The 12,502-nt window shown below is 36.5% G+C and overlaps 4 protein-coding genes across 10 annotated transcripts; 2 read left to right on the top strand and 2 right to left on the bottom strand.

The window, feature by feature from the left end:
- Positions 1-1,993: 1,993 nt before the first annotated feature.
- LOC132205062 (ceramide-1-phosphate transfer protein) lies at positions 1,994-5,147 on the top strand. Its single transcript, XM_059633911.1, has 4 exons — positions 1,994-2,399; positions 2,464-2,675; positions 2,731-2,906; positions 2,981-5,147. The coding sequence occupies exons 1-4, from the start codon at positions 2,272-2,274 to the stop codon at positions 3,110-3,112; spliced, it is 648 nt and encodes a 215-aa protein (XP_059489894.1). The 5' UTR covers positions 1,994-2,271; the 3' UTR covers positions 3,113-5,147.
- Positions 3,431-8,097, bottom strand: LOC132205061 (solute carrier family 28 member 3-like). 7 transcript variants are annotated; one of them, XM_059633903.1, is made up of 14 exons: positions 7,953-8,097; positions 6,681-6,820; positions 6,353-6,451; positions 6,008-6,082; positions 5,659-5,957; positions 5,454-5,607; positions 5,204-5,395; positions 4,982-5,146; positions 4,822-4,915; positions 4,240-4,399; positions 4,019-4,190; positions 3,813-3,965; positions 3,583-3,763; positions 3,431-3,522 (listed from the first exon to the last, which is right to left on the bottom strand). In XM_059633903.1, the coding sequence occupies exons 3-14, from the start codon at positions 6,434-6,436 to the stop codon at positions 3,506-3,508; spliced, it is 1,746 nt and encodes a 581-aa protein (XP_059489886.1). In that variant the 5' UTR covers positions 6,437-6,451; positions 6,681-6,820; positions 7,953-8,097; the 3' UTR covers positions 3,431-3,505. The 7 variants fall into 7 exon arrangements, with proteins under 7 accessions (XP_059489886.1, XP_059489890.1, XP_059489892.1 ...); XM_059633907.1 differs by having other exon boundaries at positions 6,681-6,817; positions 7,953-8,072; XM_059633909.1 differs by lacking the exon at positions 7,953-8,097 and adding an exon at positions 6,987-7,063.
- A 917-nt stretch (positions 8,098-9,014) lies between these two features.
- LOC132203694 (superkiller complex protein 8-like) lies at positions 9,015-10,513 on the top strand. The gene is given in 8 exon segments (XM_059631641.1): positions 9,015-9,144; positions 9,199-9,326; positions 9,384-9,565; positions 9,623-9,784; positions 9,787-9,882; positions 9,934-10,027; positions 10,078-10,249; positions 10,305-10,513. Coding segments are annotated over 8 exon segments (978 nt in total). The 5' UTR covers positions 9,015-9,141; the 3' UTR covers positions 10,446-10,513.
- LOC132203686 (uncharacterized) lies at positions 10,384-12,354 on the bottom strand. Its single transcript, XM_059631629.1, has 4 exons — positions 12,217-12,354; positions 11,454-11,949; positions 10,891-11,399; positions 10,384-10,830 (listed from the first exon to the last, which is right to left on the bottom strand). The coding sequence occupies exons 2-4, from the start codon at positions 11,938-11,940 to the stop codon at positions 10,528-10,530; spliced, it is 1,299 nt and encodes a 432-aa protein (XP_059487612.1). The 5' UTR covers positions 11,941-11,949; positions 12,217-12,354; the 3' UTR covers positions 10,384-10,527.
- Positions 12,355-12,502: the final 148 nt, after the last annotated feature.

Below are 12,502 nucleotides of genomic sequence, written 5' to 3'. Positions count from 1 at the left end.
CTAGGATGGAGCTCGTCGGGGGAGAAAGAGAGCGCCGATCATTATTTTCGCTGTACACGTGTTTGTTTGCCCACCTACTTTCTGCAATAAAAATGTAACAAGTGTGGAAAAGTGTTACACCCTCGTTTTCATACAAACAGCACTTCATTAAAAATAATATATGATGAAGTGGAACAACATGAATATTTTTAGAAAAACCAGAGACAATACACCGAAATTAAAATTTCTTTTAAATATTTTATGTTATCTCATTGAAATTACAAATCATAGGAAAAAATATAAATTATCCAATAAGAGAGATGAAATATCTAAATTTCAAACAAAAATTCATCAATCATGAAACAGAAAATAAATTGACCACTTATCAACATACTTTGGAAAATGTTTTGCCAACAATTAAATTAGATGAAAGGTGTGAATTTTTTTAAATTCAAATGCTTTCTCCAAATTAAAGTATTTCCTTAATTGCACCGCATCTATTCTTCTTGCATAATAATTCTCAAAAACTTTCAAAGGAAATGCGATATATTTTTTTTAATGATAATATCACAGCAAATTTTGTTTTTAAGGTACATAGTGGTGTCCCGCTTAAGGCAGTGGTTTATCTTTTTATATTTTTTGGTAAATTAAAAATTTTTAAAATAATTTTTTAGATATATTCAAGAAAATTTTAATTTTTAAAGGTTTATAAATATTTTTTTTAGCAGAAAAGCTTCATTTATATGCGAGGATAAATTTTGTATTTGACATACTTATCTTTTTTATTCATTATGTATTAATTTTCACTTTTGAAAACTCAGCATTAGATATTTTTAGCAGATTAGCCATTTTTAATATTCCCTCCGTACAATTTTCCCCAACCACTTGTTTGGGAATTTATAATTACATGATGTGCAAAAAAATGAACTTTGTCGGTCTGCGTCTAACTCGAGTCAAACACAAAAGCGTGTACCGTGCAAAAGTTGACAGGTGGAAAAAAAGTGGCTGGGATGCTGGCGGGCAAGGTGTTGAATTGCGTTTACCGTGCATTGAAGAAAGAAAAGTGATAAGTATGTGTGAGACTGCGAGGGGAAATCGCGTTTGCAGTAGTGCCCTGTGCGGAATGAAATTTCGAAAACCGCACCGAACCGCAACCGCGATTTTTCAAACCGTAACCGCCCACAACCGCAAGGTTTTTTGGCGGTAAAACCACAACCGCACCGCGGTTTTACCGCAAAAACCGCAAAAAAAAATTTTGCCTGCGGTTGCGGTTTCCGCGGTTTAACCGCAACCGCACCGCAACCACGGTGCGGTTTTTGGTAACCGCGGTGCGGTTTTAACCGCAACTGCATACTCAAAAATTAAAAATTAAATCTATTAATTACCAAATGAACCAAAAGTAATAGGTCACTGATTTAAACTTGGATAGTCAAAATTATAAATTGATTTAAAATATTTTAAATTAAAATTTTTGAAAGCCATACGGCCCATACGGCTACGGCCGTATATGTGTGCATCATGGTATAATATAAAGAAAAAGTGCGAGAAAGACGTACGTACACAAAATATTTTAATCAAATTTTCCCATTAATTTTCGGCTATCCAAGCTTACATCAGTGACATAATGTTTTTGGTTCATTCTGTAATTGATAGATTTAAATTTTTTTACATGCAGTTGCGGTTAAAACCGCACCGCGGTTGCCAAAAACCGCACCGTGGTTGCGGTGCGGTTGCGGTTAAACCGCGGAAACCGCAACCTCACGCAAAAATTATTTCAAATTATTTTTTGGCGGTTTTTGCGGTAAAACCGCAACCGCAAGGTTCCAAACCGCAACCGCACCACAACCGCAGCCAAACCCAACGGATATTCCGCAACCGCGGTTGCGGTGCGGTTTTTGCGGTTAAAACCGCAAAAACCGCCAACCGCACAGGGCACTAGTTTGCAGAAAAAGCAGAGCGATATTTTGCCGCGGGAGCGATGCAAGTAGTGCGCTCTGTCGGCGGATTTTGAACCAAACTATTCAGCCAGCAGCTGGTTTTTGCGACATGTTTTGAATGTGGAGTTTTTATTTTAGACTTTATTAGCAACACAGGGCCTATACCTGAGACCTGAGACTTTCAACATTCCACTCGGACCGAAAGTTAATTTATTATTTCTTGGAAACTTGAAAGTCTAGAAGTCTAGAGATCAAAAGTCCACAGAATGATGTGGTAAAAACTAAGGGCCGGACCACCTTTTGCTCAATCCTTGGCCAAATTTTATCTCAAAACTCTCAAATTATTGCATAAAAAATGGCATCTGAAACTGCTGACGTTAAATTCAGCATTAAGGCTCTGCACGACGGGTTTGAATCTTGTCTTGAAGAAGAGGACGACATTCACATTGACAAATACATCATTGCCTACAAAGAACTTTATAAGTATAAAAAAATAATGGTTTTAAAATTCTAGTAAAAATCTAAACTATTGCTTAAATTTTTCCAGATTTCTGATATTGATGGGCAAGTTATTCAGTTTCGTTGGCAGTGACATAAAAAGCAAACTGGATATCCTGGAAGAGATCAGACAGAGCGACAAAGACGGAAATTTTGTGACTGTGAAAAAGATGATGGTGTTTGAAAAGGAACAGGACCTTTTGAAGAAGAAGGGATATGTTTCCGGCAGCAGGACGTTCCTCCGTCTTCACAGGGGTCTTGGTAAAAAAAAAATTATAAAAAATGCATTTTTTTTTTCAATTTTAATATTTTACAGATTTTATTAGTTTGTTTTTGCAAAAAGTCAGCGAAGTTGATCACAAGGATGGAACAGCTACTGTGTGCCAGGAGGCGTACAATGTGACCTTAGCCAACCACCACACCTGGGTCATTCGAAAAGCAGCTGGAGTGGCCATGTACGCCATGCCGACCAAAGAAAATTTGCTTATTAAGGTAAAAAATTATTTAAAAAAATTAGACTTGTCAAATTTTCATATTAATTTTAATTAATGGAAATTTAATTGCAGATATTTGGAGAGGACGAGGAAGAAATTCGCATTGCGCAGGAAAACTTACCTCAAATGTTGGAGGCCAGTCGAGAAGTTCATAGCCGAACGCAAAAACTCTATGAACAACACAGCCTGCTCGATTTGCCTTAACCTGACGTTGCTCTTACACTTTTCCATTCCCTAGCTCCACAGGTATTATAATTTAACTTAGCTAGCTTTTTTTTTAATTTGGCCTAGTTGTTTTGATGTCAGCAACGCGATATAACAATTTAATCTTCTCGCAATTCCCACATTGGAACAAGATCTGTCTTGTGCCAAATTTTCACCTCCTAATATATCTTGTAAATTGGAAAATTTTATTCTGTGTTAGCCACATTTTGGCACCAATTGTTAATTATTGAAATTGTGCATTTTTAGTTTAATGCAAGTTAGAGACGTTAGGTTTATTTTAATAATGCAAAGTGCAAATGTTTTTAAAATTAAAAATTGATTTAATTCAAGTATTTACAAAATCAAACAGGAATGTTTTTAATTCTTCCATTCTTATGGCGTGAGTGCACCTGGAAAAATTATTTTCTATTAGCAAGAAATTCCATCAAAAAATTTAATTTATTATTTACCAGCAATGCACGCAGTCATGTCACACACAACGTTGGCCACCAGCAATGCCCAGTATGCGTTTTTGGTGAAGTCCTTTGTTTTGCTTGGCGCCATCACTTTTAAAGTTGAAACGAGTGTGGCTAGGGCTCCGAAATTAGAAAAGCCACACAGGGCGTACGTTGCAACCGTCATCGACCGTTCCTTAAAAAAATCGTAAATAATTTAAACAAAACAGCCTCAATAAATTTACCGAAATTATTCCTTCGAGATCTTTCAACTCTGTGTACGCAACAAACTCGTTGATGACAATTTTAATGCCGACCAACTTGCCGACCTTCTGCGAATCTGCCCAGTCGGCGCCCATTAGATAGGCAAAGGGTGTAAAAAGTAATCCAAGCAGGTACTAAAAAATTAATTGGAGTGAAAATTAAGATAATTTAATTTTCTTCAAAATACCTCAAAAGTAACTCCAGAGATACCAGTCAGTAAATAAAAGAAGGTTTCAATCACAGAATTGGCAAAGGGAATCACCGAGAGCCAAATTATCAAGCAAGCCACGATAGACTTGATGATTTCAAAGGCATTGCTCGCACTGCTTGACGTTATGTCAAAAACGTTTACCTTTTCCCTAAATTTTTATTATAATTTATTTCATAATTTCGTGTCGTAGTTTTTACTTGTTATCCTTTTTTAGTTCCATTTCTTTGGTCTCAGATGGTTCCGTGTCAGGCATGAATAATTTGCAAAGTCCTATTGCGCCGATCGAAGACATGATCGAAGCTGTGATCATGTGTACGGCCGAGATCCCAAATTGTATATAGGCTGCCATAACAGAACCTGCGGCCAAGAAATATTAATTTAACTATTGACAGTATTCATTTTAAACAGACGCTTTGTCAAAGATTGTGATAAATATAATTTTTTTCAAATTTATTTTGTGTTGTATCTTATTCTTACAGCGTTTTAAGAACAATATTAAAAAAATAGCGAGAAATGTTTAAATGATGAAACTTAGAGACAGAAAAAAGTGCAACAGTGACCGAGTTCAAGGTCACCTTTTTGAAATTTTATTTAAAATTTCCACTAACTTGACTTTAAACACCAAGAGGTGTTTTTTAACGACTTAATTTTTCTTTGAAAAGTACGTCAAAAATAAAATTTTATTGTTGTAATTCAAAGATTATTTAACGGTGTACAGCCCTGTTTTATTTTTATTTTGCCGCGCGTGTAATTATCCTTGAGCAGATTAATTTCGTCACCTGCGATTGTAGATAATCCGCTAACCATGACGGTGAATATTTCCGACCTTGTCATTTTGGGCAGGTAATGTTGAATCAAAATCGGGGACTCTGTCTGTTTTTCAAGTTCAAATGACGTGAATGATAAAAATGTACTTCTTCCTGTTTTTTATTATTTTACCTGTCCGAGGAAAATGCTCGAGGCTGACGTGAAAGCCTCGACTTCGGATTGGGTGCCCAAAACCCAGAGCAGCGCTCTGCCGAGGCTAGAAATGAACCGAGGTAGAATGTTGAGGTGGTTCAGAATCGCGACGACGAAACTCAAAAACAAGATCACAGGCATCACCTGAATCATGGCAAAACTTTATTTTAAATAATAAATTAATAACTAAAATGGCCTCACCAAAAATGCAAAAACTGAATTTGCAAGCTCCTCTCCGAAAACCATTGACCCTCCGCCTTTGGAAAAATTCAAAAAGGCAGTGAATTTGCTTGTGATGCAGGTGATGAAATCGTTCACAAACGGAATCCGTAACATGATCAGACAAATGTAAAACTGCAACAGCAGCGATCGAAGAGGCACCTCAATTTTAATCTGTATAATTTTGAAAATGAGCATTTCAATATAATATATTAAATATATCAATTTCAACCTTTCTTTTGTAAGAGGAAAACAACCACAGGACGAAGAGGTTCTTGAACACCCCAATAATCGATCTCCAGCGCGAAAAATCATCCCAAATATCCCATATCAAATAAGCAGTAAGTGCGCCCACTTGTAGTCCGTAAATCAAAATCTTCGTCATTCTTAAAATTTTAATTAAAAAAAAAACAGTTCAAAAAAATAATCAAACTCACAGAGGACCAATTGTTTTGATAGACAGTCTATAAATCGGTCTAATAAGCATGCTGATTTTCCCGACGTAGTGGCCAAAGTAGCAAATCACGTAGATGAGATAGAAAAAGAGGAGCACCAAAAGCAAACCCTCGTCTTGGCAAATTATCCACTGGCGTGCGCTTGTGTTTATGGCGAACCAGTAGATCAGAGCCCCCGTGAAGTACAGAACGATCAACATGTGCGCCACTCGCTTGTTGGTCAGCACGCGCCGAACTCTCGTCCACGTGTCGACCACACTTTTTGGGATTTTGATCTTTTTCTAGAAAAATATTTTATTTTTTATTCAGATTTTATTTTATTTTTCACCACCTTTGGCTTCTGTTGCGCCGATTCGTCGAGTTGATTGAGTTGCCCACCATTATTGAAATTATTTCCGTTGAGGTACTGCAACACAAAAGGAGGTCACAACCTTAATTTCAAGGAGATGATGGGAGTTCTGATTGATTGCAAAAAAATAAGACTCGGTCAACTTTCCGCGTTAGTGCAGAACTTCTAAGAAGTGATAAGGTATTGATTGATTGCAAAAATTCCAGAAATTGCGCGTCGTTTTTGAGCTGATTATCAATTAATAATACGTAAAATGTTCAGAAATTGCAAAAAAAAAAATCTGAAATGATTATCACTTTTGTTTGTCACTGATTGTCAATTTTTTACCTCTCCCTTTGAATCCTCAATAGTAAAAACTGGTTCAAGTGGCGGCGTCTCTATGTCGAATGCTGGATTTTCCTTTCCGTCCATTCTTGACGTCAAAGCCTGTATTAAAAATGTTTAATTGTTGGTAAAACAAATAATCGAACACATATATGCTAGCAAAAAGCAAGAATTTTGCCAGAAAGCATTGAAATTTAACTTCTGTCACAGACTTATGTATTAAATTAAATTTTTAATTTCAAACATTAATCAATTCAGAAGTTAATTTGTTTCAACTCTTCCTCAAATTTTTTTAAATTCACGTTTCAAGAGGTGATGAAAAAAAACTTACTTGAAGGATCTACTCTTAACACTTATTGCTTGATGCACGTCCAAGGCGAAAATAATTTCGCAGCATTTTTCCCAACGTGAACAAAGCAGCAGAACAATAAAAGTGGTTTTTAGACCGTCGGTTCGCTCCCACCTTTCCTGCTAAAACAAACGAAGTCAATTTTTGACAAATTAATTCAATTTTTTTGTCCTGTAAAAACAATGTTTTACTCAATCGTTATTCAAAGGTAACGTGAGCTGTGTGTATATCTGAATGACAAAAGCGCGAGCTCTCAATTATGGTTGGTGCGAGAATGTTTTTTTCTACCTCTTGATTCCAAAGCAAACACTGCCTGCTTTGCGACGCGGCGTTTTACAATGTTATCGATAAGGAGAGAATTTTTTCGTTTATGACTTTAACAATAATGATAATAATTGTGATCAACAAAGAAAAGAAAAATAAGCGATTCGTGGAAATTTATACGTAGTTGATGAGGTTGCTAATCCTTCCTGTTAATCTTCTTAATCAAAAGAAAAGAAATCTGGAAGCTGTCAAATAACTGCAGATTACATGAACGGTACAAGCTTAATTATTGAAGTTAAATGTCAGCAGTACTAATTTTGTGATAAGAACAAGATTTATTGCTTGGTCTCGAACATTAAGATAATTATATAAAAACTGACCCCATCATATTCTATTACATTTTTGAATTAAAAATTTTAAAAATTTGCATCTTTTAATTAAATCATCTATTTATAAAGACGCACGAAGAAGGAAAAATTATTTGAAATTTTTGCAAACAAAATTGAAGAGAGTCTGTTCCACGAGTTCTTGCTCGCATTTCTGCGAGGTAAGCGTGTCAGATGAATCGGGCATGAGTTGCGCCTAAAATGTGAGCGGTCGGTTGAGACACAAAGATTCGCACCAAGCATAATTGAAACTTGAAATTAACAAACACATCATTTGGAGTCAAAGGAGAAGGAAAAAATTGATGTCCCATTTTAGAGGGCGATCTCCTTAAATTATGTTGAATTGACTTTTGACTTCAAAAACTGATTTTAGATTCTTTTCAAGATCCGTGTTGCTCTGTTGCTAAGCAAAAAGCCGGCGAGTTTATAAAAATTGACCTCATTGAAATTTTTTAACAGAATAAATAAAAAGCTAAAAAAAAATTAAATGACGAATTATTTAAAAAATTAACCATCTGAAATCTTATGAACATAAATATTATTTTCATAGTCATGATAAAAACTACCCACAAATGAATAAGTTTTTTTGGATTCCTTTCCTTACCTTGAAGATTTTAGCGGAGGATTTATAATGAAGGTTTGGGAGAGCAAAGTGGCTCCAACAGCTCGAGAATCAGGAGTGCGAGCCTCTGCTCAGCGTGCCGATTTTGCTGCGCCTCATTTGTGCGTTTTGATTAATTTTCCCACCTCTCTTCGTCAACTCCAACTCAACGGAGAACACGCCGGCCAACACCAGCGAAGAGTGGTTTCCCCAACGTCACCTGGTTTATTCTTCTGCCTGTGGAATTCCCCACTTTTTTCTTAATATAATATTTCACTGACCTTACTCGAAGGAAAACACAATGTGGAGCCAAATCAATATAACTCTTGCCTCTTCATAGTGTGTCATTCAAAATTATATAGATTAATAAGCATTTCATTCCTTTTGTTAAATTGTAGACCTATACCTATAAAATACGTCCAATATGTAAAATATTTTATTGATGACAAAAAGAATAAAAAAAATTACACATTTTTTTTTATATATAGAAATTTGGTTTTTGTTTGAAGGGAAAAATAAACTGATTAAATAAATTTTATTGCATTTTAATGAGGGTCTTTTCTTGCATAAAAGAGGTAAATAAGCAACCAGCGCTCAATCGCCCCTAATTATAATAAATGCATTTTTGAAATTTTCATTCTCAAGCGACAATAGATTGTGAATGCAAGCACTGCGGTAAGAAATGTTCACAATATCATATTCTTGAATGTAATGAACGAAAACTAAGCCTAAGAGAGGCTGCAAAAATCAAAATTAACTAATTTTGTACTTTGTAATAATTATCGAAACAAGCTTAATTGTAAAATTAATTTTAGGAAGACAAATTAGCTTTAGACACCCGTTGTACACCTAGTTGTGTTCAATAAATACTCTATCTTTTGTATAGCTTGTATTGTTACTTTAAATTTCATCCGTAAGAGAGCTCGAGATAGCATTTTAGCAAACAGAAAAGTCAATGACCCACGGCTCCACTTAAGAGTTGCACAGTCCTATATCCACTTTCTAAAACTTTATTGTGAAGCAAACCACAAAGTAGGCGTCATGTGTATATCGCGGGTCATTTTAAAAATCCAGAAAAATACAAACGTGGGCGTGGCTTAGATGTTTACAAAACACCGGCCCCGAGAATCTGCTAACAAAATTTACTCCGGCGTTTCTAAATCATATTCTCTAATTGGTTTCAAGATTTAAAATGGTAAGTTGACGATTCACAATTCCAGTACAGAGTTCTAAATTTTCTTCCACGCAGTTTTCAACCAAGTGTAAAAAGGATAAAGCCCACGACGAGAGTATTTGGAGTTGTGCGTGGGGTCAGTTGAAAATCACCAAGGAGAAAGAACCCCGCGAGGAGGACGATAATGAAGAACAGAAAGACAGGTTTTACTGTTAATATTATCTTCATATTTTTCTTAATTTGTTTTTTTCATTTTAAAGAGAATCTCCGCCGCCCGAAGAGGAAATTTTGGATTATGTTGTGAGTGGTGGCCTCGACGACATGGTTAAAGTTTGGCAATACAACGATCACTTGAGTGGAGACGGTGTACTGAAATTGAGGAACAGTTGGGACGGACACTATCTTGGCGTTATTTCAGTCGACGTCAGCTCCGAGGGAACAAGTGAGCTTTTAACGGGCTCAAATTTGGAAAATAATTGATATCTTTTTTAATCTTCAGTGATTGCTGCAAGCTGTCTTGACTCAACCATCAAATTGTGGGAAGTTACTCACGGGAAAAAGTTCTGCACAATTGACGCTGGTCCGGTGGATATTTGGACAGTGGCGTTTTCTCCAGACTCGACGCATGTGATCTCCGGAAGCCACTCGGGAAAGATCCACATGTGAGTCCCGACGGCAAGTACATTGCAAGTGGAGCCAACGATGGCATTATAAACATTTTTGATGTGGCAACAAGTAAATTGGTCCATACCTTGGAAGGTGAAATATTTAGTATTAAAAAAATTTCTTCTCTATTATTATTTATTTTAGGTCACGCCATGCCCATTAGATCGCTCTGCTTCTCCCCTGATTCTCAATTTCTTCTCACCGCGTCAGACGATGGCCATATGAAATTATATGACGTGTAAGAGTATTTAAATTTAGTAAATCCTTCATTATTTTTTGAAATGGCAGGTCTCACGCGAATGCTGTCGGAACCATGTCCGGACACGCTTCGTGGGTGCTAAGTGTGGCATTTTCTCCAGACAATAAGCATTTTGTCTCTGGCAGTGCAGATCGTACTGTTAAGCTTTGGGAACTGCAGGACAGGCAGTGCATTCACACATTCGCAGAACATGATGATCAGGTATTTAATTTAGTTCTTTAATTAATAAATTTCTACAATTTTCTGAATGAACAAGGTTTGGGGAGTGAAATTCAGCCCAGACGGAAAGAACATCATGTCGGTTTCAGAGGATCGGACGATTTTGATTTACGATTGCAAATTCCCTGAAGACAAACCACCAGAAGAGACAACAGACCTACTGGATATGTACAACTAAAGTTTCAGACTACTATCGTGAAGTGCAAAATAAATGTGAAACTTTTGTAATATAAGACAAAATATTATATATTATTTTAGAGTTAAATTACAGGGCATATTACAACTATCTGCTCTCCTCTCAAGAGAAGCTGAGGAATGTGTCTTTTGCACAACTCAAATTTATTTCCAACTTTCTGAATGACTTTCGGTCTCACTATCCCTCGTCTTGCTAATTCTTCACTGGATAATTTTACAGATTCTCCTAAATTCAAAGGCACTTTTCGTTGCATCTTCCTCAAAAAAGTCTCCTCGACGTCTGTCAATGCCAAGTTCCAATGTTTGTCGAAGGCAACCAAATAGCCAACCATGTCGTTTGTTCCTTGGTAGATATTTCTTGTTTTCACCTTGGATTAAAAATTAAATATTAAATTGATTGAAAAAAATTAATAACTTAAAGCGCTCACCATAACTCTAATTTTCTTATCTCTGTACTCAACCAGTTTTAAAAGTGGTCCTTTCACTGCCTCCATTTTGTCCATCAGGTTTCTTTGGTGCCTATTTTCTCTAATTGGTCTGGTGACAGGCATTTGGTGGGGCAAAAAATTTCTTTTTATAGACTCCTGATGCTTACTTGGTGATATGTAGTCCTTGGACTTTTTTGTTAGCGGCTTTTTCTTCAGCGCCCTCACCATGTTGCCTTCAAAGTCCTCAGGGTCGTCGGAAGCACTTGCCACTTTTTTGTACTGGTCCAGGTTGTTCAGTCTTTTGGTGTGAGGGAAAGGCAGCTTTGGCAGAAAATTCTTTCCAAGAGTCAGAGCTTTTGTGGCATTGAAGTTGGAGCTGTGAACGTCCAACTCGTCTCCACTCGACTCAGATAGGCTTTCAGATTCTTCTTCATCGGAGGAGGATGACGAAGATTTGCAACTTCGCCTCCCACTTGTTTCACTCACTGCCGGTTCTATCTGGGAGGTGCCTAAAATTTTTTAAATTTAATTATAATTATTTGAGAGTAATGTAGAAAATATACTGGGCATTAATTCTGATTGTGAGGTGGATGGTATTGGTACCAGTGTGCTTTCGTCAGAGGAGACGGAGGTGGTTAGTCTTTTTTTCTGTGGGGTATCCTTTTTATAAGGCGTGTCTCTCTCAGATTCAGAACACTCGAGATCCTGCAGCAGCAACTGGCGAATTTCTCTGTCTCGCTTTGTGTTTGGCGTTTCATAGGGGTGTTTCTGGCAGCTGGGGGGCCCCATGATTTTTGTCGGCGACAAAGATCCTTCGTCTATGATGTTCTCGGCAGCTTCGAGCATGTCGTCTCCACATTCGGCTCGCAGCGTGTCCATTTCCTGATCGCTGACAAGGGGTGAGGACGCAACCTCTTGAGAGAAAGCCTTTCGAGGGGTGAAAAAATGGCTGGGAATGTCTCCAGAATGTCCTGCTGCTTGTTGATCTTTCAACTCTTTCCATGTAGAGGGTTCTTTTCCTTGCTCTGATTTTTTGCTTTGGCGGCTCATAATTGTTCTCTGTGAGAAATAAAAATAAATTGAATCTCAGGCCAATTTAATTAATTTATACTTTTCTAATGTACATCTACATCCTTATAAAGTAATCAAAATCAAAACCCATAAAAATGCCCATAAATAATTTTGTTAAAAATTAAAATGTAGCATTGAGTGTGTGTTGAATTACATACTAAATATAAATCTTATGCATAATTATATTCTTCCAGGTTTTTCACCTTTCTTAAAAGTCTGTGATGATTTATACTTTAAAAAAAGTTCTATAAATACCTTATCATTTCATCAAAATATTTGAAAATTTAAAATTCAATTTCAATTCCAATTAAACTTTGGATTTCGCACATTCGCTTTGAATGTTTGGGTTTGCTTTTGCCGTCTTTTCGCGGCGACCGGCGGAGCGCAGCTGGCGATTGCTCTTGCCATATAAAACCGGTAAAATTATTTCTCTCTAATTTAAAATACCAATTTTTAGCTTTGAAAACGCATTTAATAATACATATTATACAAAATTGATCTTAAAACTTAATATTTTGATGACAGATTATCAATAAATTAG

This window comes from Neocloeon triangulifer, unplaced genomic scaffold (assembly GCF_031216515.1).
Source record: "Neocloeon triangulifer isolate White Clay Creek 2 clone unplaced genomic scaffold, ASM3121651v1 ptg000002l, whole genome shotgun sequence".
NCBI lineage: Eukaryota > Metazoa > Arthropoda > Insecta > Ephemeroptera > Baetidae > Neocloeon > Neocloeon triangulifer.
This window is presented reverse-complemented; position numbering and strand designations above follow the sequence as displayed.